This window comes from Poecilia latipinna, unplaced genomic scaffold (genome assembly GCF_001443285.1).
Source record: "Poecilia latipinna isolate Pla-1442-1.1 unplaced genomic scaffold, P_latipinna-1.0 Scaffold155, whole genome shotgun sequence".
Classification (NCBI taxonomy): Eukaryota; Metazoa; Chordata; class Actinopteri; order Cyprinodontiformes; family Poeciliidae; genus Poecilia; species Poecilia latipinna.
In genome coordinates, this window is record NW_015112771.1 from 169086 (window position 1) to 185036 (window position 15951).

Sequence of the window (15951 nt, forward strand, 5' to 3'; positions counted from 1 at the left end):
TGTGTGTGTGTGTGTGTGTGTGTGTGTGTGTGTGTGTGTGTGTGTGTGTGTGTGTGTGAGTGAAAGAGAGAGAGAGAGAGACTTGCAGCAAAGTCAAGGGAGCCCAATGATACGCGCATGGCTGATGTCCTGACAACCAAAACAAAGCAGTGTGTGCGAAATGGAGGTCAGGTAGGGAGCAAATGATTTCAGCCTTAAAAAAACAAACAAACAAAAAAAGCTATGAAATAAACAGAAATCTTAAGCACTAGGGATAATTTATGAAAAGATGTTAATGAAAAAAAAATGCAGGCAGAAAATCACAAGCTGGACACACCCCCACACCAGCAGGCCTGGCTGCCAATCCGCTGAGGAGAACAGCTGCTGGGCTATCGGGCAAGGAGATGGTCAAGGGGAGGGCTGCTCCAGTAATCCCCAGGGAGCATGGAGGGAGGAAAGAAAAGGAGGGAGGAGAGACGAGGAGGGAAGGAAAGAAGAGTCAATGGGATGCATGGCATTTCCAACACCCCTCCACCTCTCACACCCTAGTGAAATACATGGTGTGAGCTTAAAAAGTAGCCCTTCACAGCTCCGTCTGAATTTCTCCCATTGACTTGGATTTGTCTGGTAGCGTTTCGAACGGGCCAATCAGCACGCCGAAGGAGAAGTTGTGATCGATAGAGTCGATTTTCTGTGCTGGTTTAGGAATTGAAATCTGCCTGTAGTTTTAGCAATGGCAGCGGAGGAACTGAGCAAAGCCGTTCAGGCCGTGTTGACCACAACTCTAAATATTAAATTAACATGAATTAAATTAACATCTCGTATAAAGAAAATGGTGTGACAATGACAGACAGAAACAATTTTGAGAATAGCACCACCAGCTAACAGCTGTTAACAAAGCCAACGTTTACATCTGCTTTTGAACTCCCTGTCTGTGAGAAGCTACAGGGCCATTTTCACACTTTCTAAATAGAACTGCACCGTATTTGATCTTCTACAGTTCAGAGATGGTTTGGGTAGTTATATACTGAACAGAGGTTGTATCATCTTGTGTTGTAAGCTAGTTTCAATTCAGTCAATTTTATGACTTAATTGTTGCCATGAGGCTAAAATTAATGAAGAAATTTTAACTCTTCCCTTTTTACCGTCGTTTTAAACTGCTGTTTCTGTGAGAAGCATCTGACTCAGCTCTCTGAGGCTTTTGACACTTTATCCTCTAATGTTCACCCTGACCATAAGCTCAGACTACGTTGAGAAAAATGTTTTCTTTTGCATATTTGTGGACTGACAAGAATATTTGACTACTGTGGATTTAGAACAGCTATTTGAAAGAAAATCAGATTAACCCTTTATTGACTTGTCTTAGTTCCTGCAACAGCTGGCTGAGCTGCGGTTCTAAAAACAAACAAACAAAAAAAACCTTGATATCAACTCAGTATGAATCCTGCTTTATAGCATGTAGTGGAAGCAGCAAGTACAAACCAATTATTAGCGATTCTGACAGGTTGTATCTTATTAAATAAGTGCTTCAGGTATTACTGTGAACATCTTTCTTCCATATAAAATGGAGGAGTACAATGTTGTTGGTTTGCAATTCTACTTGGAGTTTGCAATGTTATTAAAAACCCACTTGCAGTTAAAATGTTCTCAATCAGGACGTCATGTTTGGTGAAGACAAAATCAAACCCAAACTCATGGGATAGAAAGAGAAGGAAAAACAACGGTGGCCCAAAGATTAGTCATTTTGTTTCATACTAGTAAAACGCAACTAAATTCTGCTAACAAACATAATTTTATGTCATCGCCTTCTCCAGTAGTTTGTCAGTGACACAGAGTGATTTTTACAGTGCAATGACGTTACCCATGAGCACTAAAGGACAGCTGGGTTATCTGGACAGATGCGTAAATGCGCAGCTAAACACACTACATGCATTGTTGCTCGTTTCGTTCCAAGGCTGCAGACTGAACTCGCTGCTTGCCAGACGGCAACAGGTTGGTGGTTTTAGAAATAGCACGCACTCTTGTGAAATATGGTTTTCAAGAGAACAACATTGAATCAACAACTTCCTGAGTTCACTCCGATTAGCATATTCAGCCGCAACTGTAAACATGTAAAAAAAGGGGGCTTTAAACAACACTTCCAATAAGAGATGTAACAAAAAAAAAAAAAGTTGTGTGTCACTGACAAAAAAAAAAGAAGAATAAACACAATGAGCAAACGAGATGCAAATCTTGACCTTGTTTTCATTCTCACTTGTAAATGTTCTGGTAGCCACATTCTTTTGTTTTTGCATAAACTTTACATTTCCTTCGAAGTTAATAAAGTTGAAATGCAGGATTTCCAACTCAGAAGTAAAAAGGCAGACACAATATTACTACATCTGCTTACAGGTGACGTTGTATTCAGCTGTTTCGCTGTAACCCACACGGGGATGAACATTTTAACGACAGCCACACGGGCTTTCCAGTGTGCAGCATTAACTAAGTGTGAGCTATCAGTTTGATAAAAAACGGCTTTTATTAGCCGTGTATAATTTACAAGATTTACACAAGCAAGCTTTCTGAGAGGGCAGAATGCTTTTCTGAGATCAACAAAGAGTTGATCCCTTTGCTAATACTAAAATGACATTTTAAGTGAGTCAGAGCCAATTTACAACTGATTGCATGTTAAGTTTTCTGTTCTTTGTCATGGAACAGGGATTAATTCATTGAATTTAGATGTCTTACATAATTCATAGGTCAGATTGACGCAGAGTAACAGAAGACATTCCTCTGAAAAGATCAGATCCTGAACTTAAATGATGGCAGAAACAGTTGAAGTTGATAGAAAAGCTCTGAAAAGCCTTCAGAAACCTGTAAGAAACATTGGCCAATGGAACTTTGAAAGAAGAGAAGAATGGAAGTAAAATATAAAGAGATGGGCAATGACTGCAGACTTTGTCAGAGTAAGGTCTTTTTCCTAAAGGCTACGTCTCTGGAACACAGTGAGAGCTCATTCGTAAGCGTTTTATCTCAGTTTTCTTCAAACCTTACTGTAATACACGGCCCATTCCCTTTTTTTGGTCTCGTGGGCATGTCCGTTTGCGAACCCGTTAAATCCCTCGTTTATCTTCCCGTTCAGCTTGCTACTGTTTTCGCCGTCCATCTGGTCCTTCCTCAGAGCCAGCGCCGGCTTACAGGTGTGCCAGTTCCACAGGACCTTGTTCATGTCGTCCTGGGCCCTGATGCCCAGCAGCTTGTCTTCGTCGCTTCTCTTGTCCTCACCTTCGTCGCCGCTGTCGTCCTGGCCGGAGCGATGGCGGTGGAGGCTCTGCATCTCGCCGCTGATGTTCTCAAAGTACTGGTGGATGCAGACTTTGGCGAAGCTCTTCGCATGCTCCTTGCAGGTCTCGTCGAACATCTTGCGCTCGATGTCGATGTAATGGGACCAGTATTTGGTTTTGAGGAAAGCGGCTTGGGTGAAGCACGGTCTGATGGCCCGGATGAGGAAGGCGGTGAAGGTCATCATGAGGAGAAAAATCCACCCACACGCCTGTAAAGAACAGAGGTTTTTACATTAGCAAACGGACTGCATTTGCTTGTGATAGCGTTCTTGTTAATCTCTCCACTTGGTAATGTGGAAATAACACATTCTACAGGCTTCCTTCAACTTTCGCAGCTCACCAACTTCATTTATGTTACAAACATTTCTTATGGGACTTCTGAACCTGCGTTTTTTTCCCCGAGGCTACTCAGAGACCTAAACAACAGCACGGGTGTTTTATGGGAGGACTGAAATAAGTCTTGGTTTCATGAATAACACATTTAGGGACTTATGGACAAAAAAAAAACAAAAAACATCACAAAAGTAAATGTAACCAGTGGGGGATATTAGAGGTAAAACAGAATCACATTTTCTTATGAGGAATTGAAAATATCGCAGCTGCTAGAATTTTAAACACCCAGGTGCCGCGTTAGCCCCAACTTTCTTATAGCAGTCAAAAAATAAACAATGATATTATAAATTTTGATCTACTTTAAATTTTCCTGTAACTGAACAAATTGGTTGATAAAAATAACAACTTAGCTAAGAGTTTTGCCAATTTGCCCTGATATTTTACCTCCATGCTGTGTAGTTGTTCTTATTGTCTTATTGCCTTTTAAAATAATTTTTTTAATACTTGATTGCACCACTGTTGTGTATTCTATTCATCCTTAGTTGTTTATTTAATTTGAGGTGTTGGCAATGTGCTATATCAAATGATGTATCACTGACATTGATAGTTTGTTTTTGGGTTAACAATAAAACAGCAGCAGCTCATGCACAGTCACTGCTAAAACAGTGATTCATCTCACTGTAAACAAGGAGGGTGCAGGTAATGTCATGCTGCCATCATTTAGTTTTTTTTTTTATCACTTTTCTTGTACAAGCAGGAGTTGTCTTCTCATCTTGTTTGGAGATATTTTGTATCTGTTTGGACAGTTGAGGATAGAAATAGTTTTATACAATCTGCTCATAGTTTACTAAAAGTAAATGTGGTTTTATGAGTTATAAATGGAGGAAACTGAGTGATTTCAGTTTAATCTGGGGGCCATAGTTTGTCCTAGTTCATACATTTTATCTGACACTGATGTAGGGATGAGAACCACAGTCACTGAAAACAGATTACATACAAGCAAACTAAACTATACGGGACATTTGAGTATGAACATTAATAGGAATAATTCATCAAGTGAAATAGTGTAATACACAATTGGTAAGTGGGCACAAAATGACTTGTTCTCAGTTGCAGAAATTACTCAACGAAGAGACAAAGTAGTTAATATCTCAGTCACCACCCTTCATCATTTAATGTCTTCTGAATCCTTCTTTTTCGGTTGTTGCTTCATATTGCATGTCTTCACCAAGTCCACTTCATTACGGTGTACCTCTAAGTTCTGCTTTAGGGCCTTTCTTGTTTCTGTTGCACATTCTGAGCAGAGGATGCAGATCTCTTTCATACCTCATGAGGTTTCTTGGACTCTGTTTTAAGACACACTTTTGTTTTATAATCTACACTTTTGTATCTTGGAAACTACGAAAGCTTTCCAAACACAGAATAGGAGGGTGTAATACATCCAATTCTGTAAGATCTGTAAGGGAACTTCTACAGCTTTGGGGAACATTCATGATGTTGTGACTTTAGACAAAGCACAGACGGCAGCAGCTGTTTAGTTCATGGACAAAGCCACCAGATCATCCTCCAGACTCTACACTGTAAAAAAAAAAAAAAAAAAGTCTCTAATTTATGGTAAAATACCAGCAGCTGTGGTTACCAGAATTTAACGTATAAAATTCTGGCAACCACAGCTGTCAGTATTTTACTGTAATTTAGAGATTTTTTGTTTGTTTGCTTGTTTTTGTTTTTTCAGTGTACCTGACCTGAGCAATATTTTGAGCAGCACAACCTGATGCAGATAATGGCTCACGACATCGTTCTTGAATTAAAGGAGTGGATTCATTATTTGCACTTCTGTGTGAGGATTGTGACAGACATCAAAGTCCTAAAGGTGGTAAATCAGGAACACATGATTTGTGCATTTTATTTGTGTGAATGCCTCAAGCTGTGAGGTTTTCTGTGAAAAGGCAATGTGATCCATAATGGGAGTTTTGTGGTTGTGTCTTTATTGTGAAGTTTTGACTTGAAAGGGGTTTAAGTTGCATGTCCTTCATCAGAGCTTCGACTATGTAAAAAAGTTGGAGTGATGAACATTTTTCTTGAGCCAAGCCAACAAAATCATGCACATCAATCATCAGTCTTGTGTTAAGTCTTAGGAAACATTCGTCTACACTTTGAATAAGTGCTTCCATTCTGGATGGCTCAGACATTCCCAGCTTTGAAATTCAAGTGGTATTTTAGAAAATAATAAGAATAATTTTCTGTTAATTTTTTTTTTTTTTGATTATCCATTTTGTGGTTTCATGTTTTGGACAGTGTTAAATAAACAGATTTTTACTTTGTTTACTTCAGGGACGCCAAAACAACAACCTTGTGATTTTTTTAAAATCATATATCTGGGTTGCCTGGCAAATTGTCTCACATTACTTCTTCTTGTGTTTCATCCTGAGAAAAAGTAAAAACACCCACCTACCTGTGATATACACTTGATGTACCGTGTTGCTGCCACTCTTATTTCCTGATGCTCAAACAGGTCTTTGCAGGGGATTCTGGCCAGCAGTCGAATCTTCTCCGTCTCCGACATCCCTTTGACAAAGCTGGAATTCCCAAATTTTTCGATATCCAAGTTAATGCTGAAGGCGCAGAGGAAGCTCTTTCCGTCCATGAGGGTGACCGACACCCACAACGCCGGGGCGATCAATGATCTCTGGGTGATAGAACAAAACATGTAGCGCAGGATTGTCGGATCCTTCGTCCGGCTCCCCGTGGGTCTTTTCCACTCCTCGGCGAGCACCGACACATTATTGTTCAAGACAAAGCCCAGCAAAAAGAACCATATGGGAGGGATGACAAGAAGCCCGATGCCGTAGGTGTAGTTGTATTCTGGCATGCAGGGGCAGCTGAACTCAAAGGCGGAGTACATCTGGGCACTTGCCAATGCCATGATGCCACAAATCCCATTCATGAAAGACTCCTGGTTGGACTGGAGGAACTGGAACATCATACGAAACTTATCCATCGTGTGAGATGTGGTGGACACTTCGGCTTACAGGCAGTGAAATTTCTGGAAAAAGACTGTTTGAGAAGGATCGTTAGATAGACAGCACTTCTCATTTGATATGAAAAACAGTAGAGTTTGAACTTCCTTCAAAAAAAAAAAACTAAGTTGATACCAAGTTAGGTTTTTAATAATGCTCAGTGCTATTTAACGAAGTGTCAGCGACATTCTTCTGAGATTTTGATCCATGTTGACCTGACAGCATGATGCAGTTGCTGCAGATTTCTCAGCTTCGCATTCGTGATGGGGAGATCCTTGTTCTACCACATCTAAAATTTGCTCTAATTAATAGCGACCTGGTGACTCTGAAGGCCGCTGGGGTACAGTGAACTAGTTGTTCTGTTCAAGAAACTAGTTTGGTTTCTACACATCTGCTGTGACATTTCAGCGATACTCAGCTGGTACTAATGGGCCCAATGTTTGCCAAGAACAATTGCCCATACTTTTATGCCGCCGCCACAAGGCTGAAGCAGTGATACAAGGCAAGATGGATCCTCGTTTACGTTGGCTACACCATATTCTGACAACAACATCTAAATCTCACAGCCAAAATCAAGGCTCATCAAACCTCTGTTTTACCAACCTGTCCACTGTTCAGGTTTGGTAAGCAGGTGAAATCTGTGGCCTCGGTTTGCTGATGTTAGCTGGCAGGAGTGGCATCTGGTTTGGTCTTGTGATCCAAGGGCTTCAAGTGTGATACACTCAAATATGGTATTAGTAAAATATTGTTTGCAATGAGTGGCTATTTAAGCTACTGTCCCCTTTCTATCATCTTGAACTGTTCTCCTCTGGCATCAGCAACACATTTTCATCCAGACAGCTTCTGCTCAGTGGATATAGTCTCTCCTTTGAGTTCTGTGAACCTGAGAGATGTTTGTGTGCGAAAATCCTTGTAGATAAGCAGTTTCTGCCCATCTGGCACAAACAACTACGCTGCCTTCAAAGCCACTTGGCTTCAACATTCGGCTTCACAACAATTGCGTGCCTAAACTCACTGAGCCACCGACGTGTGATGGGCTGATTCAGGATTTGTGTTACATGGTAAATGGTCAGGTGTACCTAATGAAAAGGCTAGTAAATGTTCTATCAACCAGATATTAATATCTGATGGCAAAGTTATTATAAAAGCTATCATATATATATTTTTTATTATTAAGAAGAAACAAGTAGGAGATTTTAAGTTTTTGTTTATATCCGCAGACTTAATAGTAACAGAAAATACATTTTGGCTGAGAAGCATTGCTGGATTTCTCCAGACGCAAAGAAGATGCAGCAACTATTTACAATTCATCTGTAAGACATTTGTAATTTACTTATCCAACAATAAACTTGAAGACAGAAATTTAGTTGAACATGTCGATGGTACACATATTCATAGACGTTGTTCTCGTATTAACTTCACACTTACCTTATTATTTATAATTGGATAAACAGCTGAAAGGATAAACTTGTCATATAACCATAACGTCCATAGTGAGTGTCTTGCAGCTCCGTTCATACGCAGCATACATATGCACCTGGCTGACTGAGAAGTGACTCTCTGGTGATACTCAAAGCCGAGCTAAGCTCCTGTCATCAAGCCCCTCCCTTCACTGCGTTACAGTGATTCGAGAAAACATATTTTCTCGAAAGCAAACCTGACAAAACCTGTGAATATCTTACGCTGCTTATTTCAACCCCCTTTTAACTTTACTATGTTTCTGCATGGTTATATGAAAAGCAAAGTGTTTCTGTGTCAGTCCAATAAATCCCATCAGTGAGAGCGCCTGCATTGTTCCTGCGTCACTACAACAAGCCAGACATGCAAACAAACGTTCAAACCATTCAAATATCTGTGGCTTTGGATGGAAAATTTGGTTGCAGTCACAGAGGTAAAGGGTGAATCTGTTTCCAATTGCTTGGAGAAGAAATGAGTGTGAAACAGGTTGAAATAGTTTTTTTTTTAATATATAAATTTATGTATTTATAGCACACAGGGGTTTCAATACATATGGAACCACAAAATGAACTGAAGCTTGACAAACCAGTTTTAGGCCTGCAAGAAGATAAAAGGCAGCGGTTCGCTCCACTGTTCATGGACACTAGCCATTTAATACACTTGGTTCTGTCTGCAACCTGATACTGATTGTCAACACCAGGAAAATTATTTCTCTGAGTCAGAGATTTGTGTACACTGATTTTATGTAATGTGAACAGTGCTACATTAAGAAATGACTAGAGTGTCCTTTCCATTGACTCTCTAGTCAAAGGCTATAAAGGTTCACCGCCTGTTAATATGTTAAGGTAAATCTTTAAAACTACAAATGCAACAAAACTTGTTTAAAGCCACCAATAATATGGAGCAAACACAAAACCATAGCATGTATTCAAATAACTCAAACTGACAATTATGAAAATTGTCAAGCTAACCTGTAGTTACGTTTTATTACTTTGAAAAAATTAGTTTGATTAAAATATGTTTTGCATGTTGCTGAAATACATTATCTGTCCCCGGTTCTCCTTAAGACCTCCAGTAGTTGATAGTAAAATAATTTTTTTCTGTCTCTAAGTTTCAAAATCAGTAAGATATTTAGCAAACAGAGATAGTTTTAGTCATCTCAACTAATCAAAAACAGGGGGAAAAAATGCCTTTATGTCAAACACTTGGAAAAAAAAGTTGAAACAGTGTGTGAAAACTTCTGGTTTCAGCCTATATAGCTGCATCATCTGAGTACATTTGGCACTGAATGTGAAATGAGTAGGCAGTTTCAGGAAGTCAGCTCGAACCTTGTACTTGTGCATATCGCACAGGAAAGTGTTGAAGCAGAACACATGGGGTTGCGTGAGCAGGAAGTAAGTTGAACCTTCAACTAAAATAGGAAGAGATCTCAGAACAAGAGGCAGCATAAGGTCGTTTCCTCCTTTGTACCTTTTCACTTATATTACCGGAACACCCCACTGCCGAGATAAACATTCCCTCATTCAGGTGTGTATGATTATTTATATTTGACATGTTCTCTACATAATGATGCCTAGTGCTTGATTTTGAAAACACCCAACAGGATATAATAAAGAAATAAATTCATAATTGCTGGAGCATATTGAGGAAGTTACTTTTTTCCCTCTTTGGCTAAGCATCGTGGTGAAACTTAGCAGCAGCATCTTTTTCTTAGAAAACTTGAACATGTTGCAAAGAATTCTTTGTAACACGTTTTACACTTTTGACTTATGCCTTACAAAAGTATTTATAACTCCTGAGCTTTGTCACATTTTGTTACACTGCAAACTTAATTTGACTCCTTGGTGATTTTGTGTGGTAGGCAAAAACACAAAGTCTGCCCATGAAAAATTATGAATGATTTTAATATATTTTTTACATTATAAAACTCATGTGTGCATATGTATTCAGCACCCTTTACTTTCATGCCCCTAAATAAAACCTGTGCAACCAACTACATTCAAAAGTCAGATGTTTAGTTAACACTCCACCTGAGTGTTATTTTAACTTCAGCTGCTGTGTGAAGACTGTAGAGGTTTGTTAGAAAACATTAGAGAACAAACAGCTTCATAAAGACCAAAGAACACAACTCAGGCCAGACCAGACTAAAATGTCACTTTTTGGCTGACCTACAGAATGCTGCATGTGGTGGAAAACTTACATCCTGAACACATCAGGCGCACTATAAAACATTTTTTTAGCAACATTATGGTAAATGATGAATGCTTGTCTTCATAACTAGTCAGAGTTGATAGAAAAATGGGGAAGGAAACCTGTTATAGGCTGCAGGTTGAGGTTGGGGTTTGCCTTCCAACAGCACAATCAAAAGGTAAAGATGTTCGACCTGTATTTGAAAGTGAACTAATTGCTGCCTCCGTATTCCTTCCCAGGCTGCGCAGATGATGCAAGATACTCTGCTGCGAGTGTTTGTGGTGGCTGCAGGTCTTCTGTTGTGTCCCCGGGACAATCCAGGGGTTGAGGACTGGGACGATGCCGTCGACGAGGATTTGCAAAAGCATGAGCAGATGCTGCTGAAAAGGGAAGAGAAACTAGTCGAACCATCAGCACCTGTCAGTTACAAAGTAACAGAACCTCAAGGTGACATAAATAACAATCCAGAGCAACAGAATCAGTCCAATCAACAGGACAAAGATGAACCGTTGGACTCAGATGTGGCTTTCACTGAGGGAGGAACTTTTGATCCCAAACTACCAGTGGGACACATGACAAGTAAATCTGCTACCGTGAATCTGACTGAAAATCCTGACAATCAGGAGGGAGAAGATTTAAGAAGTGGCAGCTCAGAACAAGACGCTCTGCAGGGACATCGTGAGAAGCCAGAAGGAGCAACGATCCACCCAAAAGATCGAGACTCACCTGCCTCACATGTCCACAGCAAGACAGAAGACGAAACCTCAGAGAAAGGCATTGCAGAATGGGAGAGGGATTGCCTCTGGTACATCTGGAACACATTCTCCATCATTTCCATAATGCGCTTCTTCAGGAAATACCTGAAGAGAAATCTCCAAACAGATCAGGAAGAGACCAGGATCTCCCCACACAGACCTGCTAAAGTGTCGCTGCCTGATGTTGAAACTCTGAGGAGCTTTTATGCTCAATGTGTTCAGGCCTCAGCTGAGAAAATGTTGAGGGAGAAGGGCTTTTTGGAAGGATTCGCAAATGACCTCTTGGAGGCCATGAGGACGGTTTGTGAAAACGACGGCAGCATGTTGATTGAGGACTTTCAGATGGTGAAAGAGCGTGACATCATTGTTCACTTTGCTCCATGCAAACCATACAGTGTCCGCTGCCTGCTCAGGAACAACCGGGTGAGTGATCCGTTGCTGGACACGCAAGTCTGCGGTCAGATGAAACTCCTGAAAGAAGAGAAAGTCCCAAACGGCTGCCCCTGCCAGTCCGCCGACGCAGACGACATGGTTTGCCTGCTGCATTCGGAGAGCGACAAAGCAAAAACAAAAGTGGCTGATGCCTTCAATGGACCGCTGTGCAGCAAGAACACTCCTTTTCTGTCAAAATCGAAGATCACCCGGTGGTTTCAGAACACAGTCAAACAAGCCTGGGCACAAATCTCACACAAATACGAGTTCGAGCTCGGCATCCGCTACGCTGAGACTCCAGGCGCTCTGGTGGTTCGCTTCAAGTCAGGGAGGAAGATCAACTTCAGTTTGAAGCCGGTGGTTAAGTTCAACACAGAAGCTCATTTCTGCATCACACCCTGGTCCTCCAGTGAGGATGTGGACACTTTCTGGGCGCTGTCGCTCTCCATCTACGAAGACCGCCTCCTGGAACATCTCTCCAAACGCCTCCCTGTGAACTCCTGTCATGATCAAATTCTGGAAATCGCCTCCTTCCTTCATAGGAGACAGGAAGTGCTGACAGGGAAGACTGCACTAAAGGACACCCACTTCAAAATAGCCTTAATGCACCTTCTGCTGACCAAAAAACCATCGCAGTGGCAACCGAACTTTGCTGTCTGCAGGCTACAAGACCTGCTGAGCTTTGTGGAGGAAAGTCTTAAGAGGAAGCACCTGACCCACATTCTGATTGGCAACCCTTTGGCTGGGGTTACTGGATTGCCTAAAGAAATCTGCAGAGCAAAGCCAGTGAACCTGTTTCATCTCTTTGTGGAAGATGACTGGGCATATAAGAATGCCTTCATGCATTGCCAGGAGTTGTGTCAAAATGCCCACATGTTGATACATGAATATGTTGCTCAGCCTCAGGCTGGCACAAAATCCTCTGCTTAAGACTGTGCACAGTTAGACAGACTTTATTTTTAATTTTTTTCGAAATAATCATACAAGTGCAGGTACATATTAACTACAGAATAACAAGAAGGGAGTCTAATCAGAGGGAAACTTGCGACGTTGACTTTGGATTTGTTAGTACTCAGCGGACTTGCACCTGCAGACACGGCTCCTTGAATCAACACAGGTTTCTGTTGTCCCTGTTTTTTTGTACGCTGACTTTTTTTTTCTTCCTCTCAACTCTTCATTTACATGCTTGCTTGCAGGACTCTGAACAATGAGGTTCTTTAGCTGTTACTTTTTGTGGCTTACTGGCCTCGTGGAAAGTGCTGGCGACTGTCTGCTGGATTGCTGTCAACTCAGTCTTCCCCCTGATTGTGCAGAGCAGAGCAACATTTCACAATTGGAACGTTTTATGCATTAGGTAATTTCCTGACCAACTGAATTTCGCATTTCCACTTTCTGTAAGCCTTTATCCTCTAAATTAACAGGAATGCTTGAAATACATCAGTCTTATCCACATTTGAACCAAATCATTAAAATAAAAATGTTTGTTGGTTTTGGTAAATCATCTGATGAGTCCATGTGTAAAGCATTTATTTGAAAAAGATTATTACAACATTTTAGATTTCATCAAAGTCTTGGAAGTACATTTGTTTCTTCTTACTGGGATCCTCAGTGGTCATCTTTTGAGGAGACCTCAGTAGACCGTCAAATTCAGCTTCTTAAATTAAACTTTACTTTCACAGTCAATCTTCCAAGAGCGACTGGAGATTATTTCCTTTAGTGCTTCTGTGTAAAAAGATGCGTCACATTCCAAACGTTAACTTCTTGCAGAGTACGATTTTGATTGTGCAAGATTATAATTCTATTTCAAGGAGGACTTCCATCACCAGTGTTGACTTTTACCCAGCTCATGACAAGAATTACTTAAGAGTTAATTACAAGTCTTTCCGTGCCATAGTTTGAGAACACCATCTTACCCTCCGGTCCTGCTGATGCGGGATGTTGATTCACAGCAGTTCCACACTCAGTCCTTACCATAGAGATTCTTCCATCTGGTGCACAAGCAGGATTATCCACTCAAGAGATTGTTAAAGCTCCTATAATTCTGCACTAAAACATGTCTACAGCTGCTAATAAAATCCACCGCAGGCAAGTTCAGCAACTTACTAGCACGGTCATAATTGCAAGTGTTCTGATTTGGGCATGGAGTATGTGGTTCTTAAAAATAAAATTCCTGCTAGATAATGCATCTCATTTTTAAAGCACATCTTCTGTTTAACAGTATGCAGCTCTTTTTGGTTTGTGTTGCCCGTTCAGAAATGGTGGAAGCTCTAGACCACCTTGGAGTCACAACGAGGGAATTTCGATCGTATGGGCTTGCCATCAGTTTGACAAAATTACACTTTTGTAATTGGTCCCAGTCAAGCAGTTTAATTTTAACCCAAATACTTCACTATATACCCTTGATTGATGACAAGGTGAGCAGAGGTCTTTGGAGTCACAAAGCACTTTTTAATGTAGATCCTTTCCTCCTCACTGTTTGCTTTGTCATGTCTGTTGGCTTCAAAGTACATCGGATCTCCTAAGCTGTAGATTTTGTTTCCTGATGCTTCAGAAAAACTGAACTCATGTCAAACCGATTCAAAGGGTTTTCCACAGACAGGTTCTGACGAGTGTTTGTAACTGTGCCAACTGTGTTAGCTGGAGGGTTTGTGAGTAGCACATACTTAAGTTGTAAACAAACTGTTTGGTTGCATGTAAATAAAACATTTCACAAATAGATTTTAGGTTCTCTTTCTTCACCTTATCTTAAATTAAAACGTCCCCCTGTGGAGGAGTTTTGGTTTAATTCAGAGACTGACTGTCTTGTGTGCTTTGAATCATCGTCTTGCTACATAAATGAAGGACATTTGAACTTAATGTCATGATCTGATGGCTCGAGATTCCACATGATTTTAATTTTGTTTCTCTTCTATTATTTAGTTTTGGGCCTCTTTGATATCTTTTAGCCTTCTTCGTGTTGTCAGATGAATCTATTTAAGTTTTATCTTGATTGTTGGTTGTTGGTTCAGGCCTGATGCTGGCAAGTAAAATTGAACAAGACCAGTCAAAAAAAATGTGGTTATTCACAGTTAAATTACGATTTAATGGTAAGTGCGATTACTTACACATTGGGCCTGGTTGAATTGAATGCATTTCCTCCTTAATGAAATTATCAGTTGAAAACTGCTTTTTGAATATGCAAGAATTTCTGATGAACATGAGAAAAAACGGCATCAGCAGCCAACATATTGCTTCTGTTTGTTATACTGATTTTTAATCTTAATAGCAAATCTTAATATCTGCAGAAAAAGTACTCCTTGCTGTTATAATTCTTGTTACATAGTTTATTTCTGAAGAGGATCTTAAGACCCCACACTAGTCGATTGGCAACCCAAAGCAGATGCTGAACCCCAACTTTGGAAACCACTGATCTAAAGTATTCAGGCGGAACAAAAAAGTAAACAAAACAGAAGAAATAAGTAAAGAGGAAAATGCTTTTCAACACCACATCTAATGTAGTATGAGTAGGGGGCCACTTGGTTGACCTCCCTCCATGGCTCCCCCTGGTGGTGATCCTGAAGAAAATAAAAAAGGGCATTTCTTCCATTCTCACTGTAACAGGAAGCTGGGATTCTAAGTCTGGCTTGAAAAAGCCTGCCATCTAGAGGGGAAAGGTGAAACTGCTCTTTTGTTGGCGCTCTGTTGATCTGCAGTTTTGGATGAAAACTGACTTTGTAAGAGTAAAACAATCTGTAACAATTAAAAAGAGACACGTACAGAAGATGTATTTGACTCAACAATGGGCTCATGTTGAATGAGAGGTCTTATCACCTGAAGGAATAAGTCTTACCCTTAATATTTACTTTGCAGGGGAATACCAAATGGCATTTCCCTTAAAACTGGAGCAGTTGACGTCAGTCAGTATATGAGACACTGTTCAGAAAACCAAGAAAACCAAAGAATTCAGGTTAAATCTTTACTCCTCTGGAATTTAATAATCCGTTTTTAGAGTATACAGAAGATAATGGTAATGTTTATCAGCATGGTTCATTGGACAACTTCCTAGTGTTAAATATTTGTTATGCATCCTGAGACTTAAAGACCTCCTTCCTGGTTCTTGCATATATTCTGTCCAGATAACATCGCTCTAGCTCCGGTTTGTTTGTTGCACCTTCATCACTTGGAAGAGTGGGAGGAATACATGGAAATACTCTCTAGAGCCAGATGGGATTTTTTCCAATCCTAGTTTCAGGATTCAAAACTTTTCTGTGATCATTGGAAACAAAAACGTTGAGATATTCAGAAAGCTACTTTGATCCGACCCTGGAGGAATCACCGGCTGAGGCATGCAAAAACTAGGCTTTAGGCAATGAAGGTTGCTTTGCTTCCTCCTCTTTTTCAGGTGTCACTACTAAAAAAAAAAAAAAAAAAAAAAAAAAAAAAAAATTTAAAATAATATAAAATAATAAATTAAAAAAAAAA

General features: G+C 40.2%; 2 protein-coding genes across 3 annotated transcripts; one reads left to right on the forward strand and one right to left on the reverse strand.

Annotated features, from left to right (window-relative positions):
• Positions 1-2442: 2442 nt before the first annotated feature.
• Positions 2443-8616, reverse strand: calhm1b (calcium homeostasis modulator 1b). 2 transcript variants are annotated; one of them, XM_015029500.1, is made up of 3 exons: positions 8084-8616; positions 6091-6692; positions 2443-3511 (listed from the first exon to the last, which is right to left on the reverse strand). In XM_015029500.1, the coding sequence occupies exons 2-3, from the start codon at positions 6634-6636 to the stop codon at positions 3002-3004; spliced, it is 1056 nt and encodes a 351-aa protein (XP_014884986.1). In that variant the 5' UTR covers positions 6637-6692; positions 8084-8616; the 3' UTR covers positions 2443-3001. The 2 variants fall into 2 exon arrangements, with proteins under 2 accessions (XP_014884986.1, XP_014884987.1); XM_015029501.1 differs by lacking the exon at positions 8084-8616 and having other exon boundaries at positions 6091-7771.
• Positions 8617-9245: 629 nt separating this feature from the next.
• On the forward strand, positions 9246-14208 carry LOC106945665 (inositol 1,4,5-trisphosphate receptor-interacting protein). Its single transcript, XM_015029499.1, has 2 exons — positions 9246-9640; positions 10543-14208. The coding sequence occupies exon 2, from the start codon at positions 10552-10554 to the stop codon at positions 12418-12420; it is 1869 nt and encodes a 622-aa protein (XP_014884985.1). The 5' UTR covers positions 9246-9640; positions 10543-10551; the 3' UTR covers positions 12421-14208.
• Positions 14209-15951: the final 1743 nt, after the last annotated feature.

What these genes read in the sequence shown, in the direction of transcription:
- calhm1b (XM_015029500.1), bottom strand. Translation starts at nt 6,636, where the DNA reads ATGGATAAGTTTCGTATGATGTTCCAGTTCCTCCAGTCCAACCAGGAG. An exon ending in ACATCAAGTGTATATCACAG is followed by an intron (nt 3,512 to 6,090) that starts GTAGGTGGGTGT and finishes TGTTCTTTACAG; the next exon opens with GCGTGTGGGTGGATTTTTCT.
- LOC106945665 (XM_015029499.1), top strand. Translation starts at nt 10,552, where the DNA reads ATGATGCAAGATACTCTGCTGCGAGTGTTTGTGGTGGCTGCAGGTCTT.